Source organism: Microcebus murinus, chromosome 11 (assembly GCF_040939455.1).
Source record: "Microcebus murinus isolate Inina chromosome 11, M.murinus_Inina_mat1.0, whole genome shotgun sequence".
Classification (NCBI taxonomy): domain Eukaryota; kingdom Metazoa; phylum Chordata; class Mammalia; order Primates; family Cheirogaleidae; genus Microcebus; species Microcebus murinus.
Window position 1 is genome coordinate 76,902,202 of NC_134114.1, and position 19,612 is coordinate 76,921,813.

A 19,612-nucleotide genomic window follows, 5' to 3' on the forward strand; every position below is an offset into this window, starting at 1 on the left:
AATTCAAAATAATTTGCTTATGAAAAAATACATTGCTCTTAAAATTTTTTTTGTTGTAAATTCTTTGAATAACATCATGGAACAATGTTGGTCTGTGCTCTAATTCTAGCTTCTCTTTTCTGAATGTGATGTCACATTCCTTTTTCTTTCTTTTCTTTTCTTTCTTTCTTTCTTTCCTAATACTATATGCATTTTGACCTTTTCAGGACAGTTATTCCCCGTCTATCTGGGCACAGGGCTCCCTAAATTCTACGCTCCCAAACACAAGGCCCCTATGGTGCTACTGTTACTGAAACAATGACTTCACAGTTGCTGGAGAGTAAGCATATTTGGATTTCTCATTTTAGTTTTGCTTTTTGGATGCTTATGGCTCACTCTAGCCCTTTGACAATTTTGGTCTCACACAAATGTCCATTTGGCTCCTTTTCCCTCAGTATATATTTGTCCTCCCTACAACTACTTTTTCAAATTTTAAGTCATTTGAATTCCAAGCCTGCCTTTTTGTGATACTAGACATCCTCGCATCTGTGGCTCCAGTCTTAATGATTGGATTTCACCTTCCTATTTTCTTGATTATTACTAAAAATGTCAATTTAAGATTTTCAGAAATAATCCCTGAACCATCCTTGACTTATCTGCTTCCAAAAACGTGAGATAATATTGATCAAAATTTTGTGTACAAGTTTTAAGCCAATTATTTGTTCATTAGCCATTTGATGTCTATGTTAAAAGAAAAAAAAAAGACCTAAGAAAACAAAACTACATTGAAATCTCCACAAAGTTTTGGAGTATGCACAGTATTTTCTATCACCAATGCCATCTCTTAGTCATAGGAAATGAGGTACATTGGAAGGAACCTTCATGAAAACAAAATCAGTTGAAATTATTCTAGTTTTCATGACAATGTCAACAAAGAGAATATTTATTCTGCTTTCATTTTCAGTGTGTGGCCTATGCCTGTGCACTTTGAAAAGTTATGTAACAGAGGTTACCAATGCATGCACATGTGCCAAGATTCTCAACACACAAGATCATTCAGTGGGAGCAGTCAGGGGTCAACCCTAGACAAAGTTCATGTTTTATGTACCCCCTGCTCCCCCAAATGCTCTTTCCATTCTTTAGTCAACAATTTCCTTCCTGCCATCTCTCCCCATATCACCAGATGGTCAACAGGCTTGTTAAGGTGCCTCACACAGCATTCGTTCTTAGCAGGAAATTCCCCTTTCACCTCCTGCTCCCACCAATAAGGAAGTGAATGAATAGAGACTTGGCATTTGCATTGGAAAATTCTCAGCTGCTGGTATACAGCAACAACAAATGGACTTAGATCCAGGAAGAGGACAGCATTTTATTTATCATGGAAAGAACTCTCCAGAAAACAAAAATCAGAACAAAATGGAGATTGAGATTGTGCTTAGTTACAATGACAGAAGCAATGATATTCTCAAGGTGTTTCAGAGAAGTTTCATAAAAGAGAACAAGGAAAAAAGTGGAGAAAAAAATAAGGAAGGAGGTGAAACCAGTAAAGAGGTGCCAAGAAAGGGGACGCCTTTCCTTCCCTGGTCTTTAGGTGACAGACAAAGGCAAGGCTGCCTTCAGAAGGAGTGAGCTATGGGAATATTTTCTCTCCTGGATATAGTGCTAGACTTTGGAGATGGTCAGGAAATTAGGAACCCAGATCTCAAATGATGACCCGGACTTCTACAAGGATTCCTGATTGGTGGCAGTCTGGAGATTTCAGACTAAGATTTTTAAAATGTGTAAGTTAAAATATAGAGGATTAGAAAACAATCATGTTAAAATACCATTATCAAAACATTAAGAAAATATTTGTAATAATAGTAACATCTGCTTCTTTAATAGCATATTAAACAATAAGGTCTGGTAATAGGACTAGGTGCTACCTTAATTTTAAAATAGTGATGAATATAAACTACATTGTAGTATATGAGTAACTGGAATATGATACAAAGTATCTGTGATTTCTGTTAGTAATAATTTGACAAAACAGCTAATTTTATGGTGGTCTGTCACATATTTTATAATTCAAGAAAATTTTAAGTTTCAGGTTGGATATTAGTGAATAAAGATGTAATATTTCTCCTCATCCAACTAAAATTAACTTATAACACTACACTGTAAGAGGTTTGTGGACCCCAGGTTAAGGACCTCTGTATCTAGGGGCTGAAGTGATTAGTCAAGGAACTGACCAGGAGGCTGTTTACAGCGGCAGAGAAGATTCAAGGCTGGTTGAGTGCAGAGTAGAAGGAAGAAGTTTGCATTCACAGATGCATGACAAAGATATGTCTGAGATCAATTTCCTTAATTCTTATTGCCACCACCCACCCGAATGCAGCCTCTTTCTCTTGCCTGAATTAACTCAAGGCTTCCTAACTCACCCCGCAACTCAAGCTCCCAGCACCACCCCCCAGTGCTAAAGAATAGCTTCATTTATGTTTTAGTTATCCATCTGGGGTTCAAAACTACTCAGTGGTTTTTCATTGCTACCCAAACAGGGTACAGCTCTTTAGTCTGAGTTTAGAGTTCTTTAGTATTTAACTTTGGTCTGTCTTTCTAGACAGACTTTGGTCTGTCTTTCTACTCCATGATGCAATTGAAATGGCCCACTTATGGCTCCTTTGTAGTGGTCCCCAACCTTTTTTGTACCAGGGACAAGTTTCATGGAAGGCAATTTTTCCATGCACCAGGGGTGGTAGGGGTGGGGGGTGGCTCAGGTGGTGATGCTAGCAATGAGAGCAATGGGGAGGGGAGCGGCTATAAATACAGGCTTTGCTTGCTCTACCACTGCTTACCTCCTGCTGTATGCCCCTGTGCTGCTCTTCCTAAGTTTCATGGAAGGCAATTTTTCAGGGAGTGAGTAGCAGAGCTCTGTGGCCTGTGCATAACAGGTCCAGGGGTTGGGGACTGCAGGCTCTTTGGATAGGTTTCAACACATTCCTATCTAGCTTTTCCTCAGGCTGTTGCTTCCATCTGAAATTGTCCCCCCACATTTCATGTGCAGAAAGCCTGCCCATCTTATTATATGTTCATTCACCAATGAGAGTAGAAACTTTGCCTTATTGACTTGGTTTCTAGAATAATGACTAGTTGTGTCCCTTGCATACAAAGGATGGTCAATAAGAGCATTTTCAATTGACAAACAAAAAGATCAAACATGAGCTACTGGGGAAGCCCCAAGACTATAAATTGGTGAATTTAAGATGGGATCCAAGGTAGCACGTTTCCACAGCACGTCTAAAAGAGTGGGAGAAGGAACCCCAATATCCAAGTAGAAGACGTGGGGAGGGGGGTCAATCAGTGATGAATTGGAAGTCTTCTCTCACTTTATTTGGATTAATATGATTTTATTTTATTTGGCTTTATTTCTTTATTTTTTTTGTTTTTATTATCATTATCTCCTCACCTAATGAAAAGAAGGAGAGGGTGGTGATATTATAAGAAAGAGATACTGCATATTGCACCCAGCCAATTCCACCATGGTGGAACGAATATGTGCAGTCAGGTGGAAGGTCTGCAGAATGTCCTTTACAATGAGGGTATTCTTTTTTTTTTTTTTTAAGGTTCCTTCCTACATAGTTTTAAATCAGACTTGCCCTTTCTTAAATATTGCCTGCCTTTAACCTACATGAGATTCTGGATAAAAATTCTGATGCTAACCAACCCCAGCTTCCCGGTTCCCATAGTTCCCATTACAGAACAATGCAATCTCAGGGCTGCTGGTGACATCAGATCTGATGTATTCTCTGTTCTCCATAAATTATTCAAAACCAATTTCAACTTACCAGAAATGAATTTCCCTTTCTATGAAAAAAGACAAGTTTTGGCCATTTTCACCTTAAAATAACCTAATGATACTCAAGACTAAATAGATGGATGCAGAGTATTTCTCGAGACATTTGTCCTTGGAAGGCTAAACTGGCCCAAATTTGTGTCTCTTTGCTGGATTTAAACACAACTTGATATTTGTTAGATTAAAGAACTGGGGGAGAATTAATATTAAGCTGACCTTGAGCTCTCTCAATTTCTGATGAAAAGTTTCAAATTGCAAATGTTCCTTCGGTGCCTTCAGAACCCATTTTTCATAGCTAGAGCAGGCACTCCATTTGCAAGCTTTTTATTTTAAGATTTCTTGGGTAGGATTTTATGCAACTCATTCAATATTATAATGCCTTGCACTATAACAAATGCGTCTGACCGCCACACAAAATGGCAGTGAATACAAAGAGATTCGGGGACCATAGCCTAGTTTGCCTTGTCATTGTGTTTGGCCCAAGGAAACAGGAGATAGCAGTCTGTGCCTTTATGCAATATTTAGGACGAGGATGACTCAGTTTAAATAGAAACATTATCTTGGTTCTGAGGTGAAAGGGCAGCAAATACCCTTCATGTAAACTATCATAACAAACTTATCCTAAAGGGAAAAATGCAAATGGCATATGTACCTCATGAATAATTTTTGGTCATAATTTTCCATTCTTGAACTTGTACCCCAAGAATTTTTTGTGAAGGACAAAGACACAAACTTTAATTGACTGAGTCTCCTTTTGCTGCTCTAGCAGTTATTTTACTGAAATAAGATTATTTCAGGAAAAAATAATATACTATGGGACCATAAAATAATTTCGACCCTGATGAAGACTCTGACATTTTGGCTAAAGCACTTGAAAAAAATGTGAATAGTGGTTTAAAAGTCTTTGAGCAAAAGTTGTCAGGCTTCCAGAACATCTATTCTATAGCCCCTGCTGCCACAACTGCTGATGCTACTGTTGTTAATGTTAGGCATTATGACCTTCTTGAAAACTCTGTGGAAGAAAAAAGTCATATGTTTTTTTTACAAATTTTTGATGATAAAATATAAGAAAGAAATCAAGCATTCAATTTATCTGGTTATTATATGTGTGTGTGTGTGTGTGTGTGTGTGTGTGTGTGTGTGTGTATAAAATATACAAGGCAGTCAGATAACCCTGCTGTTCTGTTTGGTTATTGGAGTTAGATCAGTGGAAAGGTTAGTCAAAATCCCAATACCTAACTAAGGATAAGAGATAGGTAAGGAGTCAAAATTTACTCTTGCTTTTTGGGGCATGGTTTTCTAAATTGAACACATAGATACCAGTACACATGAGGAACGTACTGATTTTCTTCATCAATCCAAATGCATTTGCCATGTCATCATTGTTGTCTGCTGCAGGAGTTGAAATTGCATCCTCCCAACCCGCAGTTTCACCAATGCAACTTCCTCTCCATCGTGTCCCAAGAACAGGATGAGGTGAGGGCTCAACGCTCTTGAGACTTAAGGAGAGCATATTACTGCCCACAAAATTACTCCATCCCCAGGAAAAATAATATTGTACCCTTGGAGAATGCCTAATGTCCTTTCTTTATTCAAATTTAGAAAGAAAAGTGCTCTTTTATATATTATAAATAAGAAATCACAAATTACCAAAGACCTAAGTCTTTTTCAATAATAAGAAATAGTAAAGATCTCAGGGTTTTGGGTGTGTGTGGATCTTTTTTTTTTTTTTTGGTCATGCATTAATCTTCTCTTTTTTCTCTCTGAGGTGTTTTAGTCTCTTCCTACTTGGAAGAACTGACCTTGTGCAAAGAGAAAGAAGAAGGCCATACTATTTGAAGAGCTGAAGCACTGATAAAAAGATAAGTTCTACAAAACATTAGTTCTCAACTTCAGTGCCCATGACAATCATGGTGTGTGTGTGTGTGTGTGTGTGTGTGTATGTGTGTGTGTGTGTACACATTTATTAAAATCCGTTTTCCTGAGCCTCCTGCACATGACATTCACGGTATGTGTGTTTATGAAAATCTGCATTCTTGAGCCTCACCCTATAAATTCAGATCTGGTAGACCCGATGTGATGTCTGAAGTATCTGATGAGTGCCTGGGTAGTTCTAATGTGTGGTTCTCAGACCACATTTTGAGAAACACTGAGATAGAGAGGTAGAGATAGGCAGGGTATTTTAAAAGCTTTTTCGAGAGCTCCTTTCAAGCACCTGCAGTTGGTATTCGGAGGCCTCAGTTTGTCCATTTAGTGAATCTTTCTGCTTTCTTGTGCTGTCTGCCTCCTCTTCCAGCGGGCGCTACTCCCCGTACCAGTGCCCCACTGCTGGGCTCAATTGCCCACCCTGTCCCAATGGGGAATGGAGACACACCTCATGAGTTCCAGAAAGATCCCTCTCCCTTTCCTCATTTCAACTTTATTTCCTCCAGTATCTTTCTTTTTCTTTTTTTTGAGACAGGGTCTCACTCTGTTGCCCAGGCTAGAGAGCCATGGCGTCAGCCTAGCTCACAGCAACCTCAAACTCCTGGGCTCAAGCAACCTTCCTGCCTCAGTCTCCCGAGTAGCTGGGACTACAGGCATGCGCCACCATGCCTGGCTAATTTTTTTATATATATTTTTAGTTGTTCAGCTAATTTCTTTCTATTTTTAGTAGAGACGGGGTCTCGCTCTTGCTCAGGTTGGTCTCGAACTCCTGACCTTGAGCGATCCTCCTGCCTCGGCCTTCCAGAGTGCTAGGATTGCAGGCATGAGCCACCATGACCGGCCCAGTATCTTTCTTTATACTAGGTAGCAACACTTAAGAAGCAGCCTGAGGAACTACCCAATGTTTATCAAGAATATAAGGATGGGAAAGCGTTTAACGCTCTCCCCTCAGGTCCTTTGTTTTAGCTATTTCCTCTGCCTAAATAATTCTGCTAGATCTTTTTTTTACCTTATATATTATCTTCTTAGACAAGCTTCCTTGAATATCCCTTGAAAATAGCCTCCCAACCTCATCCCACCTTTCAACCACTCTCAAAGCCAAATATTTACCAGTATCTAAAATTGTCTTATTTTTTTTCTGTCTCAGCGCAGCCTGACTCCATGAGAACTGTTGGCCTTGTGTACCATTTTACAGCTCTAGCCCCAGCATGTAGTAAGTTCTCAATAAGCATTTGGTGACTAACTGAATGGATGTGCATTTCTGTCACAAAATATCTTTTAAAAATGGTCATGGAGCCATGGCCTTGCTTTTATCCCCTGGGGATTTTCAGGTACTGGACTGCCTGGGAAGAAAGCTATTCTGGGAAACTAGCCTTCTTCTAGTTTACACCCAGAAACTACAGTTGGCAGGTGGAATTTTGTTGTAGGGGGAAAAGCAGAAGGTGGTAAGAGAAAGAAAGGAAAAGAGGTGAGTTTCTTCCCATTTGAAAGTGTCTTTTTTGGGGGGGGTGTTTCCTTCTTAATGCTGTACAAATAGCTCCAATAAGGTATCATCCTAAGAAATGTGATCATCCTATGACAGGCAACATCTTCCATGTACCTTAGTACCCTCCTAACACAGAACAAACTGTTTGGTGCCATTGTGTAGGTGTAGGGGAATTACCCAAAGTTGGAGGCTGGTAATTGGTACCAATACGAGGATTTCAGGTGAGTCAGCCACCTTGCTTAAGTGTTGGATCTTCTGTTGTAAATTGTAAAATCTTTAGTCCTCATTTCTCTATTTTGGAAAAGAAGAAGATTGGTCTAAATTATTTCTCCTGTCTCTTCCTGCATTAACAAGAATTTTGATTCAAACTACTATCCACTGTGGTGTCTGCGAAATCATCTGTGAGTGAGCTCCGCCACCTACTGGGCATCTCTCAAATTACAACTAAAGTTCCAATGAGGTGTGGGAAGCACCTTTAAGATCCTTATTGTATTGATCACATACATACATTGATTTGTCCTCTTCTTTCTGAATGCTGCAAGCATTCCTCCATTGATTGGGCATTTCTTTGCTTTATTCCTGTGAACTCAGCAAATGACGCTCACAAATCTTACTTAATACTTCCTATGTTTTCTTCTCTGTGGCTTCACACCTTTCTCGAGGGGGTGACACAGTCAGGACATGGGAACAGGTGAGTTGGGCGACCTGAGATGGCTGAGGTCTGGGGTAGAAGCAGGCTGGCAGGGTGAGGCGAAACCCCGAGGTGTTAACCTGGGAGCTGGGTCAGGGCTGTGGTCTCCGGGGGCAGGTGGTTTGCGGGTAGGCACAAAACTGGGGACGAAAGCATTAGAAAAGAAGGAAGGCCTGGTGGAAAGAAAGAACATGATCTTTTTAGCCAAGCAGACCTGAGTTTGAATCTGTGCTTCCTTATTAGTTATGTGAACACAGGCAGCGTACTGATAAAGTGGGTCAAAGGGATGGAATTTAGTGTTTGAAACTGTGTACCAGGCCCTGTAATAATTGGCTTACATGTTACTTAATTTAATTTGCATAACAGCCTTATCAGACATAAATTTCTGTTTAATATTGGTAGCTTATTGATTTTCTCATCCTTCATACTCTTCTTCTTGGATAAATTGGGCATGCTTGTAATTTCAACAACAACCTGTACAGCTCAAAAAGACACTCCAATGCAGTGAGTTAGAAAAGAAAGTAGAGAATGACAGACAGTTCTTTCAAAAATTTTGCATTAGAAGGGAGAAGAGAGATGGAAAGTTGGTTACAAGAAATGTGCATTCAAGGGAGTTCCTCCCTTGAGTTCCTAGATCGAGGAAAAGTGAGATCAGAGATATAGGCAAGTTAAGTCCAGACAAGGCAAGGCAAGCCATAGCAAGACAGGTCCACGCTCTTGCAAAGAGGCTTTTGTCTAAGCAGCCAAATGCTTCACACCTGCATTTGACATTATTGACCTCTTCCATCTTCTTGAAACACATTCCTCCCTGGGCTCTTGGAATACAAGATCTCTTGGTTTTTCTCCTGCCCCATTGGCTATTCTTGCTCAGCCTCTGTTGCTTAATCTTCCTCCCCGCACTAGACTTCTGACTGGCTCTGTTCTCTACCCAAGGGCTTTGTCCTCAGCTCTCTTCTCTAGTAATCTTTATTCTTCCTAGGTGCCTTCATGGCCTATAATACTATCTCTCTATGCAAATGATTAACACAGCCGAATCTCTTTCCAGATTTCTCCCAGAGCTCTAGCATTCTGTTTCCACCACGTTGTCACCCAGGTTTCTAATAGGCATGGAGTCATTTGGGTAACAAGTAGGACCATCAGGTACAACCAGAAATAAACTATATTGTTTCTTTCCTTCCACTCTCCATTCAAACCCATTCTTTGGGTCTGTTTTTTTCTCGGCCTCTTGGATTGATTCCGGAATAAGTCCCAAGAGTTGCCCATTTTCTGGTAATTCTTAGTTCACTAAAAGTTGTAGTATAAAACCATTATTCTAAGATTGTAGGCTGGAGAGACAAACTGACCTTCAAAATCCACATTCTATTTCATGTCTCCGCCCTGTCTCCATTTAGTTTTAGAGCTTTATAGCTTCTAAAAGTGAATTGTTAGCCTCTTGGCAATTTTGGAAGGGACTGTCACTCAATTTCCTTTGATAAAAGGAAATAAAGATTAACTGGCCTTGGTTCCAAGGGACATTCAAGATACACGAATAAAATATTTAATCCTATTTTATGCTCCAAATTTTACCCTTCCTTCAAAATGGAGTCTCCTCTCACTATTGTGTGCCAGGCCGTCCCTTGGACTCGTCCTGCAAACAGAGCAAATATGCTGTGATGGTCGGAATTGGAATTCCTGAAAGCGAGACAAGTATTTCCAGCATAACACTGCTTTTTTCTTTGAGCATCTGTACAGCCCAGTGTGTAAAGTGCCTTCCAGGCCCACACACACACCCACATTTGGGTTCTTGCATACACAGAGTCACAACAAAAGCTGGCTTGTTCTGCTACCCATGTACAGGGAATACCTCCTTTTGTTTTTAACCTAGTTGAACATTCAGTCTTATCCCTCATAAAGTTGGTTTCCACTGCTGGCACCTATGGGCTAGATACATAAGACTTTTAGGATAGGTGGCCTGTGATGTACATGTATCTATCCATCAGTTCTTCTTTTTTTGTATCTTCAACTTTTTTCCCTCAGTTTGATTCTACCCCTATAGCATTCACACCTAATTTTGTAACTTACACTTTGAAAATTATGATAAAGACAACTTTTCCCTCATACCACCTCCCTTTTTAGCTGTCGTTGGAGTTTTCCTTTTGGTAACGGCAGACTACTTAAAGAGTACCCCTCTATTGCTGAGAAAAATAGAAAGGCTGAAGCATATAAATGTCTTTTTGAATACATTGGAGAGTTAGTAAGACAGTGAAGTCGAATGGGGCTAAAATTCAGCAAAAGACGAGCCCAACATTGGGGTGACTTCAATCTCAAAAGTCTGAGAAGCTGAGCAGAGCTTTCAATAGACTCAAGGAGTCAAGAGGTGTTCCTGATAAACCAGCCTCTGAGTTGGAACCCTGGAGACTAATCCTGGAAATTAGGGTAAATGGGAAAAAGACCAACCTCACAGGGACTGAAGGTTGATCTACAATTATTTTTAACAATGATTAGATTAAGATAACCTTGGGTTATTCACACTTTTATCTTTCTAACAGAGATAAAATTGCAGAAATGGCAGGTGATAGAAACAGACATTCAGGGGATCCAGACAAAGAAACCATTAGACATGGACTTGAACATGACTATGACTAATATGTTCAAGGAAAATAAAAGACAAGCTTGAGAATTTCAGGATAAACAGGAAACTATTAAAAAATAATAAAATGAAAATATTATTGGAATTAAAATTTTGTGTAGCTAATTTGGTATTAAATTATACAGTTGGAAGTATGTCAGAAGAATATATGCAGAATGAAGCACAGAGAGCTCTTTATAGAATGTTCTTTTGGCTTTTGTTGCTTCGATTGAAGAGTTAGCTGATGATCTTATGGCTATAATGACACCCAAAAGAAAATGAAAAGACATATCCACATTCTGAAAGAAAAATACTAGATGCAGAAAAAGCATTCAATAAAATCCAGAATCCCTTCATGATAAAAACCCTCAACAAACTAGGCATAGAAGAAACATACCTCAAAATAACAAAAGCTATATATGACAAACCTACAGCCAATATCACATTGAATGGGGAAAAGTTGAAAGCATTCTTCCTAAGATGTAGAATAAGACAAGGGTGCCTGCTGTCACCATTTCTATTCAAGATAGCATTGGAAGTCCTTGCCAGAGCAATCAAGCAAGAGAAATAAATAAAGGATATCCAAATTGGGAAAGAGGAGGTCAAACTATCTCTGTTTGCTGATGGTATGCTCTTATATCTACAAAACTGTAAAGGTTCCACCAAAGACTCCTGGAATTGATTTAAAAATTCAGCAAAGTCTCAAGTTACAAAATTAATGTATGCAAACCAGTAGCATTTCTATATACAAATACCAGTCAAGCTGAGAGTCAAATCAAGAACCCAATACCATTTATAGGCTGGGCGTGGTGGCTCATGCCTGTAATCCTAGCACTCTGGGAGGCTGAGGTGGGCGGATTGCTCGAGGTCAGGAATTCAAAACCACCCTGAGTGAGACCCTGTCTCTACTAAAAATAGAAAGAAATTAATTGACCAACTAAAAATATATATACAAAAAATTAGCCGGGCATGGTGGCGCATGCCTGTAGTCCCAGCTACTCGGGAGGCTGAGGCAGGAGGATCACTTGAGCCCAGGAGACTGAGGGAGGCTGAGGCAGGAGGATCACTTGAGCCCAGGAGACTGAGGTTGCTGTGAGTTAGGCTGATGCCATGGGACTCACTCTAGCCTGGACAACAAAGTGAGACTCTGTCTCAAAAAAAAAAAAAAAAAAAAAAAGAACCCAATACCATTTATAATATCCAAATAAATATATAATATATAAATATAAATACAAATATATATATAATGGGGCATATGTATAATGGAGCACTGTTCAGCCATAAAAAGGAATGAAATAATGTCATTTGCAGCAATTTGGATGGAACTGGAGGCCATTATCCCAAATGAAGTATCTCGGGGTGAAAAAACAAACACCACATGTTTTCACTAATAAGTGGGAGCTAAACAATGGGTACCCATGGTCATAAATTGGTGTAAAGGACATTGAGACTAAGAAGGGGGAGATTGGGAGGGGCCGAGGGATAAAAACTTACCTTTTGGGTACAATATCCCCTATTCTGATGATGGACACACTAAAAGCCCAATTCATGCATATAACAAAAACACTTGCATCCCCCCTTAATAACTTGAAATAAAAATTAGTAAAAAATTTAGAAAATATAAAAGCATAAAATATTATATCTTCAAAAAGAAAAAAAAGGAATGCATTACATACTCTCCCCACCTCCTAATTTATACTAGACCCTCTGTTTTACTCTTGTGCCAGTTTTCAACTTGTTGCTTTTTAGCTCCAAATTCACCCCTCATTATATGCCCTGCAATAATGGACAGAATTAAATTTTGTAAAGTTCTCCTTTACAGAAAGCATGGTACTCAGATTTCTCAGTAGAGGATGCTAGAGGAACACTGTAAAGGAAAGAAGCACTACTGCTCCTTCCAGCTGCTGTAGGGTGGGTTGGCAGTGTGGGTACATGGACATCACCTGGTGCTTTATACCAGCCGTGCACCCAGAACGCACTGTCCCTCGAGCTCTAGGATGGCTTAGTAATCACCTTCCTGTGACTCTCTCGATATGGACGTGATATGGACATCCTACACTTCAGGTCTCCTGCCTGCCAGCCCTGATTCTCTCTGATCACTTCCCTCTTCCCCAGGTTTGTCTCTTGCAGTCCTCTCCACACCACCACTTCCCAACAGGGCCTTTCCAACAGGGACACCTCATTCTCCAGGCCTCCTTCTACATGGGCATCCTCATCCCCATTGCTAACCCAAGCAACAGCCACCAGCTGAGGTCCGCTTGCCCCATCTGTGCCCCCAAGGGTTGCTTCGTGTTTGCCCTATGACTGCGTACTAACTCCGGCCTGGCAAACTGGCTGCTTGGCCATACAGTGGATTCAACTACATCTCTCCAGTGAGATCTGAATCCCTATTCTTGGAGACTAGGGGCCCTCTTCACAGTTTGTCCTTCCTTACATGTGCTCCCTTGGTACTGTATCCTATAGTTATTATTTTATCACAGTTTAATAATTATTTATATTAAACTTCCTCTGTTTAAAGATTGTCTGTGTGATTCTATCTCTTGATTGGATCCAGACTGCTAAAATCTTCTCCCTTCCTGTGATTTTACTTATAGTACTAGTCACAATTGCATATTTTAGTTGTGAATCTGTTTCTTAGTATCAGTCTCTTTCACGGAACTATAAGCACAGACAGGGCAGGCACCATGTCTGTTTTGTTGCCTTCTTAGTGCTTAGCATAATGCCTGACTTATAAAAAGTACTCAATAAATATTTGTTGCATGAATGAATACTCTATGGCTGAGTTCATTTTTTGCTAATTTATTCGGTTATGTTCTTTTTATGCCCCATTAACTCTTCTCAGATACTGCTATCTATTCTAAAGATCAGACAGAATGTATTCTGGAATCTGTAGTGCCACAAGGGATCTGGTTTTGGCTCTTTATAAACAAAATAAAGCTGTAGTTTTATATTTTACCATCTTGACATTAAAACTTATTGTGGCAATGATGGTCTTAATTGTAGTTCCTCATGATAGTTTTTTCTTAGCTGTATCCAAATCATAAGATATACAGTTCTTTTCCAAAAAGATTAGAGGCAGTTAAAAATATTTTCTAATTTCAACTACTATTACCACTACAGTTCTAATTTTTCACATAAATTCTACCCCAGGAGTCATACATTCCAATCCTTAAGGGCCTGGTGAGTAATTTAAATGACTAGGCTCAGTATAAGGAAATGAAGACTAGCAAGGATTATGACAAATTGGACAGCACATGCTTCACCTGAATGCATTTAATTTAAAAATTTATAAAAACACTATGTAAGCCAAACATAACATCTGCTGGCAGCACCAGTCTCATGACTGCCACCTGGCAAATCCAGACTTAAATACTGGCTCCAGGAACGATTCTGAATCTCAAGAACCAGGAATCTTAAAACATGAGCTGCCTGACATAAAGTCACCTCATATATCTATCTTGCTGAGGAAGGGCATGTATCTAGTATTGTCACTGTTTCACAAGAGGAAACAAAAATGATCACTAAAAGGTAGGAATGACGATCTGAGGATAAAGAAAAACCCATCCCAAGAAAGACCAATTGGCAAGCTTACAGTAGTTGTTTTCAGTTTTGCCTTTTGACTCTAGATGAGAATAAACTTTGGTATGGTACTCACTCAGGTTACAAATCAGAATTACCTTGAAAGCTTGAAAAAAAAAAGCATATCATTTCCAGGACCCCACTCTTAGAGATTCAAGAGGTTAGGGAGAAGCAGACGGTTTGCATGTGTACTTTAGAAAACTCCTCAGGGGCTTCTGAGGCATATCCAGCCTGAAAACTTCAGGCCTGTTCCACTTTCAAACTCAGAACACAGAAAGCAAGGACAGACTATCCTTTCTCAGCCTGATTAGAGAGAATCCTATTTTCCTGCACTGGAGGGAGACAAACAAAGTTTTTCAAAGTAGCTGTATGGCTCATATTGCCATGAAAGGTGGAGCACTTCCTGGCCTATATCACAAATAAGTGACTCATCATCTAGGAAAACAAAGTCTTCATAATAATTCAGCATGCAAAATTATTCCTTATTTTTAATGTACTGATTTCTTTATTGATATGTTTCTTCCCTTGCTCCAGAAAGGAATTAAGGTTGTTTATATACAGGTATATATGTGTATACATGTGTGTTTGTATGTGTTTATTTATATATCTATATAGCTATCTACAGCTTAAAATTAAATTAAGAAACCAAAGCAATGTAAAAAAAAAGCAGAAAAAATAAGATTGTGTCATGAATGAGGTAAACAATCCAAACTCCTGCTTTGAACACTTGTGAAAGGTGGGTTGCAGATCCGGTCCACAGTTGTTAGGTGAGAGAGTTTATACACTAACTAGAAGAGGAGCCTATTCAGCTCCCAGCAACGAGTGCCAGGGGATTTTTCAAGAAAAGTTGGAAATTGGGATTTCTACGTGAAATCCGTTTTTTACGATGTTTGCATCTGATTCACCTGGAGAGCTTTCTCCAAACGCACAGGACTAGCCCAGCCCTCCCTCCCAGACTTGCAGAATTAGAAACATCTGGGAGGAAGACTGAGTCTGCATGTTTTGAGAACATTCCCCCAAAGATCCCAGCCTTTACTTATAGTTAGAAATCACTGCTCTCGTGAAATCTGGGAAATGAAACAAGTTATTCCAGGCCACTTCTCTGGGACTCTGCTTCTAAGGTTTTAACAACACCCAAGCTCTGCCACTTAGAGAACAGAGGCAGGCACTGCTGTCTTGGGGAGTTCTGCTCTGCCCTGCCCTGTTAGGTATACAGTTTGGTTCTTATTCTTTTTTGGCTTTGATAAGCAAGTTTTCACAGAGGATCTGAAAATAGGAATAAATAAGATAGAAACTTATGCCAGCCTTGATTTATGCATCAGCATAGAAATAGCTTATAATTCTCTGAACTTCCAAAGAAGAAAAAGTTCCCCAGAAGTCCACAAGATAGAACACCGTTTTCTGAATCTTAGAACACAGTATCTTATGAGACACTATTTTGGTCACAAAATGGTCCGTGTCACTTTCCAAGGTTCCTTACCCGTGCCAGCCTTTACCCCCTCCCTCAGTTTACCTTTTTATGTTTGTAATACTGGAGGCAGCCATCATGCTTCAGCACAAACCACCTCTTCCTCCAACCCTTCACGAACCCGGAGTGAGTCCTCTTATGCAGGTAGCCGCGGCAGGTGGGCCAAGGGGTGTTGGGGCAGCGGCTGATGTCAGATCCCACCACCAAAGTCAAGATGTCTGGACCTAGAGGCATGAATTTGGGATAGTTGAGAGGCTGAAAATCCTATAATCAACTGGAAGGCCTATTACTATTCAGAAGGAATGGATGAAGAAGGAGCCATAGTTTTCAGAAATGAAATGAAATAGAATCCTACAATGGGATTGAACCAGAGAGTTCCCTAGTAATTCAAACCCTCATGTCTATGAGGGAAATGAAAACTGGAGAGGTGAATTGACTTCCCTGAGGGACCCATAACTCATAAGGGGCTAAGTCATATGGGGACCCAGGTTTTCTGACTTTCAGTGCAGAACTCTGCCCATTCAACCACCCAGCCATAGTGGCTCTGATCATGGGCTCCTCAAGTCTGTTGATTTTCACTGTTTGTAGTAATATCAAGCTAACTCTTTACACATATCTTGATTTATTTCCTAAGAAGGAGGAGGATGAGTGATGCTTGGCTTTTCTACTTCACTTTTATTTCAGATAATTAGCATTTTGACCTAATTAACCAAAAGGAGGATCTAAGTCAATGCTTATATTGTCTCTGATCAAAATCAATCAGTTATAAACCCTTGAACTTGTAAGGAGATAGAAGTTCTAGGAGGGTTAAGGCACACATTTTTTTTCTCCTTTTTCCTGCCTATCCAATGTACTGCTGAGGGTTTCACCCTGAGTGCCCAGATTCCTATCTTTCTTAGCAAGCCTTCTTTGGTGCCTACACCGTAGTGGCACCCTCTTTCCCATAGTATTGGTATGGGGCATAGTGTGGGGGAAACTGTCCCTGTCCCTGTTAATGTGAGGTCGCTGTTTCCCCACTGAGCTTTGATATTGCCCACACGGACACTGACTTTTATCATCTGCCTGCTTCCTGATGCCTCGAGAAAATTCTCTGAATGTCACTCAGACAGACAGCAACCCTGACATGCTTTGAAGACTGCAAATGGGGTATGACTTCATTTACAATTCCTCTGAGAGGGGGGCCACGTCCCTGAAGGGGGACAGTTGGCCTTGGCTGCACTGACTTCATCAGGGACGTCTGACATTGAGATTACCGATCTGTTTAGAGCTGTCTATGGAAATGGGGGTCAGCGAGGAGACTCCTCTTCTATAAATGACAAGCTCCAACCCAGGGGATCATTCCTGGCTGAGCCACATGGCCCTGAAAATAAAGATTTGTCCCGGAAAGGCTGACACAGTCTTAACTTTAGCAGCACGCAAAGCACCTTGGTAATTAAATAACTCTCTGTGTGTCAAGATAATTCTTCATTGCCATGTAAATACATTTTAATTTATTGGACTGCCCTTAAGCTCCTGTCAAAAACACATCCAGAAAAATGAGAAGAAATGCTCCAGATTGACCGGCAACCCACAAATGTCTTTGTCTTTGGACTTCAGTCCCCGAAGAACTGCACTCCTGGACTAATATGCATAGTTGACACATCTGCCAATTTATTTATGCGCTGCTGCAGTGGGATGCCCCTGGAGGTCATTTTCCTCTTGCTAACACAGACTGCATGTGGGTTTCTCTGATACTGATTAGGCTAAGCTTGTGTTTCAGCCTGGCTATAAACATAACTTGGTGTACCACGAAAAATTCTCTCTGGGGCAGGGATACAGATGGCCCTGCTGCAGCACAGTGTCATCATATTAGAGGAAAGTTTTTCACATTCAGAGTTAGGACATGATCCTGATGCACAAGGAATTACTGAGTTCCAAACAGCTGTCGGGAGATGGTGGTTTTATACTTGTTACCAGGGGCCCGGAGGACTTGGGCCTGATCTTCACAGAGGAGCCTGATTTGAGACTTTAAACTTTTGATGTTATCTTCAAACGAGGTTATTGTATAGTCATTGTAATTTTTGTGTGTGTGTGTTAAAAGAAGTAAATTGTCAAGTGGCCACACTTAAAACCTCCTGGTTTTGTTACTATTTATTTCTTAACTTACTGAGAGCCCGAGTGTCTTCGTTTAAGGCTTTTCAAACTAAAGGTAAATGCCAGTTACCTGAAGGATTTGTTGAATTGCATGTCCTCATCCATGTAGGACTGGCACGAGGCCTGAGAGTCTGTATTGGTAACAAGCTCTCAGGTGATGTTAGACCACTATTTGAGTCCCAAGTCCCCACTGTTTCTGAGAGGCTCTGCCCATTGGCCCAGTATTTGCCACCGACCGCATTTCTTCCTTTCCTTAACCACAGTTTAGTTTTCCATCTGCTTTCATTTTGAGCCCCCATATTTCTCGGCAACAAAATTATAAGGTTTTCCCCCACCTCCACTTACTTTTCTCTCTAAGTATCTCCCCACCCTGGAGAAAGGAAACACATAACCATTGCCTTCCTCTGCTAGATTTCTCCAAAATCTTGCTTGCTCTTTGGGAGCAGGAGGGAGGAAGGATGTGGGGAGGTGATATCTATAGCCTGAGATGAAAGAGTCAAGGGAACAATTAGTTTCATGAGATGAAGGAGTCTGAAAACCAATGTCTTTAGTAAATCCAGGTTTTTTGGTGATGATATCCTTAAAAAATAAAAATGATCCAGCCAACTCTTCTTCCCTAGCACTTTGGGCTAGAGTTCTGGAAGGAAGGAGTTGCACCGGTGAGATTATTTACAGCTACAGGAAAGAGAAAAATGATTTCTTTTTCTAATTCACACTTTCTCCTTGGATCACGGTCTTCTGATTATGCCACCAATCTTAAACTGTGTCAGAGTCGCACCTCTGCTGTCAGACAAACTCCACCACCCTTGCAGGCGCAGATGAGAAATGTGCAAGACGTGTCCTGTCCCGAGGGCTTGCACTGTGTTCAGTACTGGAGGACTCGCACTCTGGAGGTCCTTCTGTGTTTGATTTTAGTAAAGCCTGAACTTAAGTGAAACAAAGAAGCCCTGATGGAAGCAAAGGACTTCCAGGTTGATTAAACTTCACTGTTTTCCTTTACTTTCTTATTGGTGATTAAATCTTCCATTTGAGTCTGCAAATAACCAGCCCTATGAAAGCCAAAACCAGAAACCTAATTAAAATAAAAATCCACACCGAGAACGTGTCATTCACAATGTGACACTGAATGCTTTTTCAAGTCTCCAGTTTGGGTTTTCCCATCAACGAAATACAGGTAACTTTGACAGGTGTGTTTGTGTGTGATTAGCATTATTGAACAGTATTTATAATTATAAAATTAGACTTTGTAACAGACACTGAACCCCCTTTCTAATGCTAGGCTGAGGAGATAACTCTTGCCTTGCAGGCTAACAAAACAGATTTCTAATCTTATAGCTTTAACCTTTTGGCCATTCCTCTAAGATGCCGGGCTGTGCACTGATGCTGGGCTGTGTGAGAAAGAATCGCCAGGGAGAGTTGATTAAAATTACAAATGTGTAGCCACCACCAGGAATTCTGCATTTAAAAGAGTTTCCAGGCTAGCTTGACATACAGCTGGATTAAGGATGCAATGTTCTGGGAAAAGTGATTTGCTGTTCATAAATCTAAACCAGTAAAGTAGCAGCCAGTAGTATAATAGGATTTTACCAAAGTTTAAAATACACAGGAACGAGTCTGTATGAAAATATATAGTGGTCAGAAATCTATCAGTTAGAATTTTAGGAAGTTTATGCAAGCAGAAATAAGAGGCAAGTGAAAACCTTTAGGTTTTAAACAAGCTATTAATAAATGCTTCTTAAATATATCTTTCGAGACTTCTGGGGGACACATGAATGTAACAAAAGACTTGATCTGTTGTATCTTGATTATTACTTTCATCAGACAAGTTGATGACTTCCTATCCTAAAAAGAACCCCCAAACGCTTGTTTCAAATTCTACCTATTCCAGAAAATACCCTGACCAATTTATA

At 40.2% G+C, this 19,612-nt stretch overlaps 1 protein-coding gene across 1 annotated transcript in view; it reads right to left on the minus strand.

Moving 5' to 3' along the window:
• The window catches only part of LOC142873690 (uncharacterized), an 80,468-nt gene that overhangs the window by 42,400 nt on the left and 18,456 nt on the right, over positions 1-19,612 (minus strand). Inside the window, exon 3 of the mRNA XM_076007887.1 lies at positions 15,615-15,793. Within this exon, the coding sequence (XP_075864002.1) occupies positions 15,615-15,793 (179 nt within the window). The remainder of the gene's footprint in view (positions 1-15,614; positions 15,794-19,612) is intronic.